Source organism: Aulonocara sp. 'chitande type north' Nkhata Bay, linkage group LG4, assembly GCF_057382095.1.
Source record: "Aulonocara sp. 'chitande type north' Nkhata Bay isolate Kocher_YH1m ecotype deep benthic linkage group LG4, A_spYH_male_GT1.1, whole genome shotgun sequence".
NCBI lineage: Eukaryota > Metazoa > Chordata > Actinopteri > Cichliformes > Cichlidae > Aulonocara > Aulonocara sp. 'chitande type north' Nkhata Bay.
This window is the reverse complement of record NC_141347.1, coordinates 27,800,320-27,813,001: the sequence shown is the minus strand read 5'-3', so window position 1 is coordinate 27,813,001 and position 12,682 is coordinate 27,800,320. Positions and strand designations below refer to the sequence as shown.

Here is a 12,682-nt window from a genome sequence, read left to right as displayed (position 1 = left end):
CTGTTTGTGTATTCTGTAGATACACAAACAACTGTGAAAGACAATCACTCCTCTAATAAGTCAAAGTTGTTTTATTTAATGATATAATTCATGTATTTATTTGTTTATTCTTATTTAATTATACACTCATGAGTTCGTTTTCTATTGCCATAACTTTCTCTTCTGTACCATTTTTGTGAGATGTGCTAATTTTAATAAAAATTCTATTATACTTTTTTTAATTTTTTAATAAAAAAGTACCTCATAAAGTGCCACACCAGGTCGCTCGATTTTCATGGGATTCCTAAAAAGTATATTTGTAGATGTCAACAAATATTATTTAAGGACAGGGAGACATGATATAGTTGCAATAAACAGATGTTGCCATGCATATGTACATGAATTGAATATATGCACTGCAATAAACACTCATTGGCCACTTCATTAGGTACATCTTGCTAGTACTAAGTTGGACTTCCTTTTACCTTCATAACTGCATTAATTCTTCATGGCATAAATTCAACAAGGTGCTGGAAACGTTCCTCAAAGATTTTTGCATTTGCATGACAACATCACACAGTAGGTGTGTGATCTATGTTGTGAATCTCTCTTTCCACTGCATCCCAAAGCTACTCTGTTGGATTGGGATCTGGTGACTGTGGACCAGTAGGAAAAGGATGACGATGAAATGGTAAAAGTCCAAACGAGATATCCAGGAACTAAATTGTTTCTAAAACCTATTTTCATTTCTTGTCCATTTTTCTTTTCTTTTCTTTTCTTTTCTTTTCTTTTCTTTTCTTTTAATAATAATAATAATAATAATAATAATAACTTCTTTTTTTTATAAAGCGCCTTTCAAGACATGCACCCAAGGACACTTTACAATTAGATAAAACACATAATGGAAAAATGGAGGAAAAAAATGGAAAAAAAGAACAATAAAACAAAAGCACAAGCTAAAATTAACAAACAGTGGGTTCACAGTGAATATGCAGATTTGAACAGATGGGTTTTGAGTTGAGATTTAAACTGGGGGAGATTCTTTTTAAATCTCTGTATGGATCGGAATATGTCTGAGAACAAAACACAAATAACCTTTTCCCCTGTTTTGCACAGTAATTGTAATCCGCTCTAATTTTAGTTTATCTTAGCTCTATAAAACAAGCTCGTCAATGTCAAATTTTATCCACTAGATGACGCATTTGGGCGACTGTGGGAGCTTTGACTTTAGATCCAGATGAAGATGATGGATGGATGGATGGCTGGATGGATTGCACTCTCTTTATTCTCCATTTTGAATATCACGTGAGTATAGGAACTCTGTTTATTCACTTGCATGCATTTAGAGCTGCACTATAATCCCCGGCTGACGCCTGCAGAAATAAAGCACATTTTAACAGTGGTAACTTTGTTTGTTCAAAAATAATGAGGAGATATGCATGAAGATTTTTGTAAGATCTTCTGTCATAAAGTACTAAAAGACCCGGGCACCCGGTGTGTATCAGTTCCAAAACTTTCAACCGCGCCCTCACAATATGTGACACACTGTTATCATTAATTTTAGAAAACCACTCCCTTTTATATCAAACTGTACATTTTTGAAGAAGCCAGAATAACCGTTCTCCGCTGGCAAAGATAAGGAATAAATTACTGTAAATAACTCGCAACAAATATACAATTTGCTGACTCACAAGGGCACACACCTTATTCTCACCACCCCGGCACTTTTCCAGGTGATCACGCCACAACAGGTTGCAGCCAGTTTATTGCATTTCATTTTTCTATAGTTTCAAAGCGGGAACATGTCAGAAACCGGAAGACTGCTGCACACCTTTTTGTTTGTAAATGTGAACTGACACTTCAGAAAACTCAGTGGTACCCAAAGATTCTAAAATAAAATAAAAAAACAAAAATAAAAAAAATCAACACTACTATATCCATAGTCGCAATCGATATAGTAGAATGAATGCTGGTTGAGAATCAGAGGAGATGGCAATCCGTTATATGATATTAAATATCTTTTTAAAAAAAACGTTGTAATGAGGACAAAGAAATGTAAATAATGAATGAGTCGGGGCATATTTCTTAATTAAGAAAGTCATTAATGTTGTTTTTGAAGACAGTCTAAATTAAAATGACACTAAACGGTTCATAGTGTTGTATTGTCGGGTATAAGAACACCTGAAATGATCGCACAGAGAATGAGTTTGAGTTTGTTATAATTTAATTTATTTTTTTTATTAGTGCATATGGCAACAGAGTTAAAGAGATACGATTTTAAAATCACTTTTATGACTGTTGCACATCTTTGATGAACTGGCACTCCAGAGATTTAGTGGTACTGTCTACCCAGGGCAGAAACGACCACGGACAAAAACTTCTGCCAGGCTTCCTGGACCTCAGCGGTGAAGACGCTGGGACCAAACTTAGCGGCCACACACAGGCTGATGCATTCAGCGAGCACCTAAAGTGAGAGAGTTGGACAAAATAATTAAAGAATTACTCCTGATCTAATAGTGATAAATGTTTCTTGGTACTGGTGGGGACATACCCTGAAGTTATCGGGATCCACGTGGAGCTTCTCAGAGTGCATAGTGCTCAGTTTGGCGTAGGTCTTAGTGATGTTGTCCAAGTTCTTCACAGCATTTTCCAGACCACCCATCACGGTCTTCCCGTGCTGTGCCACTTTGGGGTTTCCCATAATGGCAGCGTTGGTGGACAGGTCTCCAAATTCTTTGAAGTATCTCTTACCCCAGGGGCACACAATCAGAAGCCTGGAATAAGACAAGAGACAGAAAAAATGACAATTTTAATGCATATAATTAAAAAAAAAAATGCATTTTAATCTAAAAAGACAAACATACGTGTAGATGCATTGGTTTCAGTTCGGTTTTAAGATTATAGGAAGAGAAAGTCACTCAATACATAAATGTGTTTCTAAATTGCAATGAGCTGCAGGTTACCTGCTGAGGGCCTGGGGACCGATTTCCCCCACATCGATTTTCCCCCAAAGGCCTATGATGGCCTTGCGCTCAGCATCTGTCCACTCGACCATTTTGACAGCGTAAAGGTTTTCACGTAGCTTGTGATCAGAAACCTTTTCGCAAACGCCGATCTTCGGGAGCTTTTTATTAATTACATAGTGCCACACCTCTTCGTCCTGGAAGCATCTGATTGGACTATAGCCGTCAGGCTTTTGGGTTGTTGCCCATGAGTAAGATAATCTTTACCAGATTATAAGGAAAAAACGCAAACACATATTTTTATGTAACAAATGTAGAAATAAGTATAAGAATTATAGACTACAGGTCTTTATAGACTGTTTTTAACCTATACGTACAGTAAAAAACATTTAAACCTCGAAAGTGATTTCTGATCTTTCGTAAGTGATCAGATCCCAACAAGCTGGCCTGAAAGTAGGGTAAATACCCGTTTCTGATGTATATATATATATGCAACACACATCTCTAGTAAAGAAATGTAGCCTATTTTATTTGAGAACAATTCTCCAACCTCTAATAAATAGGATACAAAGGATAAAGGTGCTGTGCAGTCGCACATGAAGCGCAACAACCAGTCATCCTTTTATATCTCACATCATGCCTCGGATATGATTACTTACCAAGATTTTGGTAAAAAAAATATCTTAATTTTTGATTATGTGGTGTCATTCTGTGAGTGCTTATGTTGTCATCTAATTCTCTAATTCTCTCTTGAGACCAAACGAGCGTTTGGCAGCGAGAGATTATTTGCCACTTGTTTCATATTTTACACTTCGGACATTATTTTATAAAATATCACATTGCTTTTTCAACAACCTCTTGCTATTTAATAATTTCTTTAAGGGATAAATATATTAGTTTCTTCCCCAACAAAATAAGTCATATCTTAAAAACAAGGAGGGGCGTTAACTTTTATCTCAAGAAATACCTCGGAAAGTGCTGGATTTTTTTCTTTATCGCAGAGGTGTGGTTTAAATGTGATACTGGGTGTGGTCCATTTTGGTGTTATATAAAAATGATAGTGACAAATAGTCAACACTTTCAGTTCAGAAGACAACTGAAGAAAACGCAGACATGAGTCTCTCTGGAAAGGACAAGGCCGTGGTGAGGAACTTCTGGGCCAAAGTGTCCCCGAAGTCAGCTGAGATTGGAGGAGAGGCACTGGGGAGGTTGTATTGAGCCCCTTTCTTTTCATTCTTTATTCATTCATAGTTTTAATTAATTAGTAAGTACTTATTCATATTTCCATCATTTGAATATATATTTTACAGGATGCTGACTGCTTATCCCCAGACCAAGATCTACTTTTCTCACTGGTCCGATCTGAGTCCAAGCTCTGCGCAGGTGAAAAAGCATGGTGCCACCATCATGGCGGCCATTGGAGACGCTGTGTCAAAGATTGACGACCTTACTGGAGGTCTGTCTGCCCTCAGCGAGCTCCACGCTTTCAAGCTCAGAGTGGACCCTGCCAACTTCAGGGTGAGCTCACCCAGTAACATCCACGCAACAATGATCACGTTGTAGACAGAGATTACCATTAGTCAAGAGGCAATATAGACTTTTCGACCTAACATATGCATGTGTTTTTTGCCTCACAGATCCTTTCTCACAACATCATCTTGTGCATGGGCATGTTCTTCCCCGCAGACTTCACTCCCGAAGTCCACGTCTCCGTTGACAAGTTCCTCCAGAACTTGGCTCTCGCTCTGTCCGAGAAATATCGCTAAAACCCGGCAACTCCGGAGCCACTGAAGCCTGTCATCTACAGTAATGTCAATAAAACTTCTTAAAATGGCAGGGCTCCGTTAATAAATATAATAAACTCTGGAAGCTGGTCCTTTCTTCTTTGTCTGAATCCCTACACTATTCACTTTTGACATAATTGCAGGGGTGTGTTAAGAAATTAAATTAATAATATTGTAGTGACAGAAGGGGGTGTGGGAGCATAGGAAAAGAGAAAATTCAATCAGAAATGAACATACAGTTGTGTTCATTTTGAAACGGACAAAATAGAAACCGGCAGCGTCACCCTTTGCAAAGATAAGAAGTAAAATATAGACGCCTTTTTAAGAATGAGCTTAGGAGGTTTTAATTTCAGATAATACAACATGGATAATTCTAACTACAACTTACTGGCTGAGTTAAAAAGAAATGACACCACCCTTGTTAATATTACTATCATTATTATTATTATTACTATTATTATTATTACTCTCATAAACATTTTCAGTATAAGTGCACAATCCCTTGTAAAAATCTGCTCTTGGAAGGCTTGAGTAGAAAAACAAAATGCAATTGAAAATGATCACACAAAGAGAATTTTATTTAACTGGAAATTTATTTGTCACATGCATCAGCTTCGAAGCGCTAAACGGAAGCGCTGCTGTAAATTATTTGGTTATGAATGTGAACTATAATTCCACAAGTTCAGTGGTACTGTTTGCCCAAGGCAGAGACGACCACAGCGAGGAATGTCTGCCAGGTCATCTGGACATCAGGGGCGAAGACTTGAGATCCAAACTTGGAGGCCACACAAAAAGCGACAATTTCAGAAAGCACCTAAAATGAAAGGGAAACAATAATAATGGCATGCTTCATCATTATCACTGGTGGAAAAAGTCTCAGATCACATACCCTGAAGTTGTCAGGATCAACACGGAGCTACTCAGAGTGCATAACGCTCAGTTTTGGCGTAGGTCTGCTTAATGTTGTTCTTCACAGCATTTTCCAGACCAACCATCACAGTCCTTCCGTGCTTGGCTAGTTTGTGGTTTCACATAATGGCAGCATTGGTGGACAGGTTGCCAAAGAGTTGGAAGTGTCTCTGAGTCCACTGATACACAATGAGAAGCCTGAAATAAAGAGTCTCAATTTTACTTTTTCTTTTATTTCGATTGCATTAAGTTGTTTTCTGTGCCAGATTAATAAAAACAAAACGAAAACAAACAAAAGAAATATCCTGTTATCATGCGGTAAATAACAAGGCATGTAAAAACAAGAATAATTAATTTGATGATACCAATAAAGCGTCGCTAAATCGTCATCCAACATAACTCACCTGCTCAGGGCCTAGGCGCCAATTCCAGCCCCATACATCTTTCCCCACAAGCAGTAGCGGTTTTTGATACGGGCGGCATCTTGGTGGGGGGCGGCATCACGGGCATCGGCAAAAAAAAATTAAAAAAAAATGCTCGGAGCCTACTCATGCTGCCCCGACATCAGCCAGCGCATATTGGTAATGGCATAGGCACCGATCGGTTTTCTATCGCCCATTTGCTGGGAGTACGGGCGCCCTCCGTTTGCGAGGTGCGCCTGCTGCTTGCGGCGCAGGGAGGAGAGGGCGGGGCGGCGGGGGAGTCTCTGGCTGGCTGGAGCAGCATCTAATAACTCGCAAAATAAAACAAAATAAAAACAAAACAACAAACACGAAAACACCAGACATTATGATACAGACTTATAATTTGCACCGATGTTTTTTCGAAATTCTATACATGAAAAGTGAGCGCGAGAGCCCTCGGTGCGCCTGCTCGCTGCTGAAGTCAAAGTAAACTTTATTGTCATCTCCGCTACATACAGTCAAGTATATAGAGAGACGAGACGACGAGGCTCCAGTTACAGCAGTGCAAGAAAACAAACAATAAATATAAGAAGAGTAAGAAAATAAATATACACTTAAAGACTCGGGGTAATGGGATCAATAACAATTTAAAATTTATTATATTTTATATTTTGAATATTTAATGTCTCACACACAACCCGTGGAAACGGGTTCATAATGATGTAAATCCAATCCCATTATGTATTCATGATTTGAATCCTGGGTTGTGTGAAATCCCAGAAATAAACCCTAGACAAAGTGAATCTGTGAACTAAGGTGTAGGTCTATTAGGTTATGTTGTGGTGATCCTCGAGTTGGGGGATTTGTGCTCATACTGGAGTGCAAAATTAAAACCAATGGAAGATGGACAAGAAAAGTTCAAAGCCATCAGGTGCTCAGTTTAGAAAAAATAGAAAAGAAGAGAAGGAGGAACGAGCAAAAGATATGGCGGGTCATCTTAAAACAATCAGGATCAGAATACTTTATTAATCCCTAAGAAAATTATGTGGGTTACAGTTGCTCCAAGAAGAAATTGTAAAAATAGTAACAGTAACAGACTAAACTCCAAACAATATATCCAATAATATAATATTAATTAGTCATTGTGAATTGTTGATTTGTCCTGTTCTCATTATATGACGAATTATGATGGCTGTTTGGTAGCCGTTTGCATACAATGCATACTCTCCCTCTCTTCATGTGTGTGTGTGTGTGTGTTTCTCTGGTGAATTTCGACAACAGTTTTATGTTAATGTACAATCCTTAATATGTTTTATGTGTGTGTGTGGGGGGGGGGGGGGGGGGGCGGCGGCAGAGGGAGTGCTCGCCCGAGGCGCCAAACAGGCTAGGACCGCCACTGCCCACAGGGACGTGATCGCGCTGAGCTCAGCGCCTGTCCACTCGGCCATATTGATAGATAAGATTTTCTCAAGCTTCGCTGAAATTAGTCTTCGTTCACAAAACTTAAACACAAACTAAGGACAAAGAAACGTAAATAATGAATGAGTCGGGGCATATTTCTTAATTAAGAAGTCATTAATGTTGTTTTTGAAGACAGTCTAAATTAAAATGACACTAAACGGTTCATAGTGTTGTATTGTCGGGTATAAGAACACCTGAAATGATCGCACAGAGAATGAGTTTGAGTTTGTTATAATTTAATTTATTTTTTTTATTAGTGCATATGGCAACAGAGTTAAAGAGATACGATTTTAAAATCACTTTTATGACTGTTGCACATCTTTGATGAACTGGCACTCCAGAGATTTAGCGGTACTGTCTACCCAGGGCAGAAACGACCACGGACAAAAACTTCTGCCAGGCTTCCTGGACCTCAGCGGTGAAGACGCTGGGACCAAACTTAGCGGCCACACACAGGCTGATGCATTCAGCGAGCACCTAAAGTGAGAGAGTTGGACAAAATAATTAAAGAATTACTCCTGATCTAATAGTGATAAATGTTTCTTGGTACTGGTGGGGACATACCCTGAAGTTATCGGGATCCACGTGGAGCTTCTCAGAGTGCATAGTGCTCAGTTTGGCGTAGGTCTTAGTGATGTTGTCCAAGTTCTTCACAGCATTTTCCAGACCACCCATCACGGTCTTCCCGTGCTGTGCCACTTTGGGGTTTCCCATAATGGCAGCGTTGGTGGACAGGTCTCCAAATTCTTTGAAGTATCTCTTACCCCAGGGGCACACAATCAGAAGCCTGGAATAAGACAAGAGACAGAAAAAATGACAATTTTAATGCATATAATTAAAAAAAAAAATGCATTTTAATCTAAAAAGACAAACATACGTGTAGATGCATTGGTTTCAGTTCGGTTTTAAGATTATAGGAAGAGAAAGTCACTCAATACATAAATGTGTTTCTAAATTGCAATGAGCTGCAGGTTACCTGCTGAGGGCCTGGGGACCGATTTCCCCCACATCGATTTTCTCCCAAAGGCCTATGATGGCCTTGCGCTCAGCATCTGTCCACTCGACCATTTTGACAGCGTAAAGGTTTTCACGTAGCTTGTGATCAGAAACCTTTTCGCAAACGCCGATCTTCGGGAGCTTTTTATTAATTACATAGTGCCACACCTCTTCGTCCTGGAAGCATCTGATTGGACTATAGCCGTCAGGCTTTTGGGTTGTTGCCCATGAGTAAGATAATCTTTACCAGATTATAAGGAAAAAACGCAAACACATATTTTTATGTAACAAATGTAGAAATAAGTATAAGAATTATAGACTACAGGTCTTTATAGACTGTTTTTAACCTATACGTACAGTAAAAAACATTTAAACCTCGAAAGTGATTTCTGATCTTTCGTAAGTGATCAGATCCCAACAAGCTGGCCTGAAAGTAGGGTAAATACCCGTTTCTGATGTATATATATATATGCAACACACATCTCTAGTAAAGAAATGTAGCCTATTTTATTTGAGAACAATTCTCCAACCTCTAATAAATAGGATACAAAGGATAAAGGTGCTGTGCAGTCGCACATGAAGCGCAACAACCAGTCATCCTTTTACGGTATATCTCACATCATGCCTCGGATATGATTACTTACCAAGATTTTGGTAAAAAATATCTTAATTTTTGATTATGTGGTGTCATTCTGTGAGTGCTTATGTTGTCATCTAATTCTCTAATTCTCTCTTGAGACCAAACGAGCGTTTGGCAGCGAGAGATTATTTGCCACTTGTTTCATATTTTACACTTCGGACATTATTTTATAAAATATCACATTGCTTTTTCAACAACCTCTTGCTATTTAATAATTTCTTTAAGGGATAAATATATTAGTTTCTTCCCCAACAAAATAAGTCATATCTTAAAAACAAGGAGGGGCGTTAACTTTTATCTCAAGAAATACCTCGGAAAGTGCTGGATTTTTTTCTTTATCGCAGAGGTGTGGTTTAAATGTGATACTGGGTGTGGTCCATTTTGGTGTTATATAAAAATGATAGTGACAAATAGTCAACACTTTCAGTTCAGAAGACAACTGAAGAAAACGCAGACATGAGTCTCTCTGGAAAGGACAAGGCCGTGGTGAGGAACTTCTGGGCCAAAGTGTCCCCGAAGTCAGCTGAGATTGGAGGAGAGGCACTGGGGAGGTTGTATTGAGCCCCTTTCTTTTCATTCTTTATTCATTCATAGTTTTAATTAATTAGTAAGTACTTATTCATATTTCCATCATTTGAATATATATTTTACAGGATGCTGACTGCTTATCCCCAGACCAAGATCTACTTTTCTCACTGGTCCGATCTGAGTCCAAGCTCTGCGCAGGTGAAAAAGCATGGTGCCACCATCATGGCGGCCATTGGAGACGCTGTGTCAAAGATTGACGACCTTACTGGAGGTCTGTCTGCCCTCAGCGAGCTCCACGCTTTCAAGCTCAGAGTGGACCCTGCCAACTTCAGGGTGAGCTCACCCAGTAACATCCACGCAACAATGATCACGTTGTAGACAGAGATTACCATTAGTCAAGAGGCAATATAGACTTTTCGACCTAACATATGCATGTGTTTTTTGCCTCACAGATCCTTTCTCACAACATCATCTTGTGCATGGGCATGTTCTTCCCCGCAGACTTCACTCCCGAAGTCCACGTCTCCGTTGACAAGTTCCTCCAGAACTTGGCTCTCGCTCTGTCCGAGAAATATCGCTAAAACCCGGCAACTCCGGAGCCACTGAAGCCTGTCATCTACAGTAATGTCAATAAAACTTCTTAAAATGGCAGGGCTCCGTTAATAAATATAATAAACTCTGGAAGCTGGTCCTTTCTTCTTTGTCTGAATCCCTACACTATTCACTTTTGACATAATTGCAGGGGTGTGTTAAGAAATTAAATTAATAATATTGTAGTGACAGAAGGGGGTGTGGGAGCATAGGAAAAGAGAAAATTCAATCAGAAATGAACATACAGTTGTGTTCATTTTGAAACGGACAAAATAGAAACCGGCAGCGTCACCCTTTGCAAAGATAAGAAGTAAAATATAGACGCCTTTTTAAGAATGAGCTTAGGAGGTTTTAATTTCAGATAATACAACATGGATAATTCTAACTACAACTTACTGGCTGAGTTAAAAAGAAATGACACCACCCTTGTTAATATTACTATCATTATTATTATTATTACTATTATTATTATTACTCTCATAAACATTTTCAGTATAAGTGCACAATCCCTTGTAAAAATCTGCTCTTGGAAGGCTTGAGTAGAAAAACAAAATGCAATTGAAAATGATCACACAAAGAGAATTTTATTTAACTGGAAATTTATTTGTCACATGCATCAGCTTCGAAGCGCTAAACGGAAGCGCTGCTGTAAATTATTTGGTTATGAATGTGAACTATAATTCCACAAGTTCAGTGGTACTGTTTGCCCAAGGCAGAGACGACCACAGCGAGGAATGTCTGCCAGGTCATCTGGACATCAGGGGCGAAGACTTGAGATCCAAACTTGGAGGCCACACAAAAAGCGACAATTTCAGAAAGCACCTAAAATGAAAGGGAAACAATAATAATGGCATGCTTCATCATTATCACTGGTGGAAAAAGTCTCAGATCACATACCCTGAAGTTGTCAGGATCAACACGGAGCTACTCAGAGTGCATAACGCTCAGTTTTGGCGTAGGTCTGCTTAATGTTGTTCTTCACAGCATTTTCCAGACCAACCATCACAGTCCTTCCGTGCTTGGCTAGTTTGTGGTTTCACATAATGGCAGCATTGGTGGACAGGTTGCCAAAGAGTTGGAAGTGTCTCTGAGTCCACTGATACACAATGAGAAGCCTGAAATAAAGAGTCTCAATTTTACTTTTTCTTTTATTTCGATTGCATTAAGTTGTTTTCTGTGCCAGATTAATAAAAACAAAACGAAAACAAACAAAAGAAATATCCTGTTATCATGCGGTAAATAACAAGGCATGTAAAAACAAGAATAATTAATTTGATGATACCAATAAAGCGTCGCTAAATCGTCATCCAACATAACTCACCTGCTCAGGGCCTAGGCGCCAATTCCAGCCCCATACATCTTTCCCCACAAGCAGTAGCGGTTTTTGATACGGGCGGCATCTTGGTGGGGGGCGGCATCACGGGCATCGGCAAAAAAAAAAAAAAAAAAATGCTCGTAGCCTACTCATGCTGCCCCGACATCAGCCAGCGCATATTGGTAATGGCATAGGCACCGATCGGTTTTCTATCGCCCATTTGCTGGGAGTAAGGGCGCCCTCCGTTTGCGAGGTGCGCCTGCTGCTTGCGGCGCAGGGAGGAAAGGGCGGGGCGGCGGGGGAGTCTCTGGCTGGCTGGAGCAGCATCTAATAACTCGCAAAATAAAACAAAATAAAAACAAAACAACAAACACGAAAACACCAGACATTATGATACAGACTTATAATTTGCACCGATGTTTTTTCGAAATTCTATACATGAAAAGTGAGCGCGAGAGCCTTCGGTGCGCCTGCTCGCTGCTGAAGTCAAAGTAAACTTTATTGTCATCTCCGCTACATACAGTCAAGTATATAGAGAGACGACGAGGCTCCAGTTACAGCAGTGCAAGAAAACAAACAATAAATATAAGAAGAGTAAGAAAATAAATATACACTTAAAGACTCGGGGTAATGGGATCAATAACAATTTAAAATTTATTATATTTTATATTTTGAATATTTAATGTCTCACACACAACCCGTGGAAACGGGTTCATAATGATGTAAATCCAATCCCATTATGTATTCATGATTTGAATCCTGGGTTGTGTGAAATCCCAGAAATAAACCCTAGACAAAGTGAATCTGTGAACTAAGGTGTAGGTCTATTAGGTTATGTTGTGGTGATCCTCGAGTTGGGGGATTTGTGCTCATACTGGAGTGCAAAATTAAAACCAATGGAAGATGGACAAGAAAAGTTCAAAGCCATCAGGTGCTCAGTTTAGAAAAAATAGAAAAGAAGAGAAGGAGGAACGAGCAAAAGATATGGCGGGTCATCTTAAAACAATCAGGATCAGAATACTTTATTAATCCCTAAGAAAATTATGTGGGTTACAGTTGCTCCAAGAAGAAATTGTAAAAATAGTAACAGTAACAGACTAAACTCCAAACAA

At 39.2% G+C, this 12,682-nt stretch overlaps 4 protein-coding genes and 2 long non-coding RNA genes across 6 annotated transcripts; 2 read left to right on the top strand and 4 right to left on the bottom strand.

The window, feature by feature from the left end:
- Nucleotides 1-2,185: 2,185 nt before the first annotated feature.
- LOC147332855 (hemoglobin subunit beta-A-like) lies at nucleotides 2,186-3,102 on the bottom strand. Its single transcript, XM_086289620.1, has 3 exons — nucleotides 2,943-3,102; nucleotides 2,531-2,753; nucleotides 2,186-2,443 (listed from the first exon to the last, which is right to left on the bottom strand). The coding sequence occupies exons 1-3, from the start codon at nucleotides 3,032-3,034 to the stop codon at nucleotides 2,312-2,314; spliced, it is 447 nt and encodes a 148-aa protein (XP_086145746.1). The 5' UTR covers nucleotides 3,035-3,102; the 3' UTR covers nucleotides 2,186-2,311.
- Nucleotides 3,103-3,995: 893 nt separating this feature from the next.
- Nucleotides 3,996-4,811, top strand: LOC147332854 (hemoglobin subunit alpha-A). Its single transcript, XM_086289618.1, has 3 exons — nucleotides 3,996-4,150; nucleotides 4,253-4,460; nucleotides 4,580-4,811. The coding sequence occupies exons 1-3, from the start codon at nucleotides 4,056-4,058 to the stop codon at nucleotides 4,706-4,708; spliced, it is 432 nt and encodes a 143-aa protein (XP_086145744.1). The 5' UTR covers nucleotides 3,996-4,055; the 3' UTR covers nucleotides 4,709-4,811.
- Nucleotides 4,812-5,295: 484 nt separating this feature from the next.
- LOC147332853 (uncharacterized) lies at nucleotides 5,296-6,409 on the bottom strand. The gene is made up of 3 exons (XR_015128844.1): nucleotides 6,040-6,409; nucleotides 5,616-5,833; nucleotides 5,296-5,540 (listed from the first exon to the last, which is right to left on the bottom strand). It is a non-coding gene; the product is annotated as an uncharacterized LOC147332853 (long non-coding RNA).
- Nucleotides 6,410-7,719: 1,310 nt separating this feature from the next.
- Nucleotides 7,720-8,633, bottom strand: LOC147332852 (hemoglobin subunit beta-A-like). Its single transcript, XM_086289617.1, has 3 exons — nucleotides 8,477-8,633; nucleotides 8,065-8,287; nucleotides 7,720-7,977 (listed from the first exon to the last, which is right to left on the bottom strand). Exons 1-3 carry the CDS (start codon nucleotides 8,566-8,568, stop codon nucleotides 7,846-7,848), a joined length of 447 nt encoding a protein of 148 aa, XP_086145743.1. The 5' UTR covers nucleotides 8,569-8,633; the 3' UTR covers nucleotides 7,720-7,845.
- An 899-nt stretch (nucleotides 8,634-9,532) lies between these two features.
- Nucleotides 9,533-10,348, top strand: LOC147332851 (hemoglobin subunit alpha-A). Its single transcript, XM_086289616.1, has 3 exons — nucleotides 9,533-9,687; nucleotides 9,790-9,997; nucleotides 10,117-10,348. The coding sequence occupies exons 1-3, from the start codon at nucleotides 9,593-9,595 to the stop codon at nucleotides 10,243-10,245; spliced, it is 432 nt and encodes a 143-aa protein (XP_086145742.1). The 5' UTR covers nucleotides 9,533-9,592; the 3' UTR covers nucleotides 10,246-10,348.
- A 483-nt stretch (nucleotides 10,349-10,831) lies between these two features.
- Nucleotides 10,832-11,800, bottom strand: LOC147332850 (uncharacterized). The gene is made up of 3 exons (XR_015128843.1): nucleotides 11,577-11,800; nucleotides 11,153-11,370; nucleotides 10,832-11,077 (listed from the first exon to the last, which is right to left on the bottom strand). It is a non-coding gene; the product is annotated as an uncharacterized LOC147332850 (long non-coding RNA).
- Between the last annotated feature and the right edge of the window lie 882 nt (nucleotides 11,801-12,682).